The sequence below is a fragment of the Penaeus monodon genome, chromosome 24 (genome assembly GCF_015228065.2).
Source record: "Penaeus monodon isolate SGIC_2016 chromosome 24, NSTDA_Pmon_1, whole genome shotgun sequence".
NCBI classification, from domain to species: domain Eukaryota; kingdom Metazoa; phylum Arthropoda; class Malacostraca; order Decapoda; family Penaeidae; genus Penaeus; species Penaeus monodon.
The window spans coordinates 38,707,221-38,707,918 of record NC_051409.1 but is presented as its reverse complement, the minus strand read 5'-3'; the positions used below and the strand labels follow the sequence as shown (position 1 = coordinate 38,707,918).

The 698-nt window shown below is 32.2% G+C and overlaps 1 protein-coding gene across 1 annotated transcript in view; it reads left to right on the top strand.

Moving 5' to 3' along the window:
- The window catches only part of LOC119588789 (piRNA biogenesis protein EXD1-like), a 14,501-nt gene that overhangs the window by 6,582 nt on the left and 7,221 nt on the right, over positions 1 to 698 (top strand). The window contains exons 4-5 of the mRNA XM_037937434.1: positions 60 to 277; positions 552 to 665. Coding sequence (XP_037793362.1) covers positions 188 to 277; positions 552 to 665 — 204 coding nt within the window. The 5' untranslated portion in view covers positions 60 to 187. The remainder of the gene's footprint in view (positions 1 to 59; positions 278 to 551; positions 666 to 698) is intronic.

The following is a 698-nucleotide window of genomic DNA, read 5'->3' as shown; positions in this document are numbered from 1 at the left end:
CATCTTGGACAATTGATGATATTACTGATAAGTTTTTGCTTTTCTCTTTTATTTTGCAGGTACTTTACTTTATACGGAATTTCTAGGGTAGTGTAGTCATTAGATAGAATTTTATACCTTTTTTTTTCTTTCAAATTTAGTGTTTTATTATATTTTGTGATTTGGGGTAAATTTTGGGAGTATAAAAATGGACAAGAAAGGAGCGAGCGAAGACTCGTCTGTGACATCGGCAATTCCTGAGGACGAGCAGAAAAATTTGACAATTGAGGATATTCTAGTGAGTAGAAATGTGATGTTTTGGATTAATAATTTTGATCTAAAGATAAAGGCAAAATAAACTGGATGAATGATGTTGGTAGAAGGTACATAAAATAAAATAATTTGGTTGAAAGATGTTGATAAAAGATATTGGTTGAGTAATATTGTGCAATATATATATTTTGGTTGAATAATATTGATGAAAATGATGTATAATGTTTACAAAATAAATGCAACTCTTTGAATATTAAAATTTTGTGACATATATTTAGAATTCTTTTCTCTACATCTAGGAATTAGGCGATGCGTGTTTGGGACTGAGAATTTTATTGGTCTCAAGAGAAGGCTCGTACATGGGGGTCGTCAACCTTGTTCTTCCTTCCAGCAGGCGATTATCACTTGAGAAGGTGGAGCTGCAACGTTTGTGGTTTTAGAGCGCA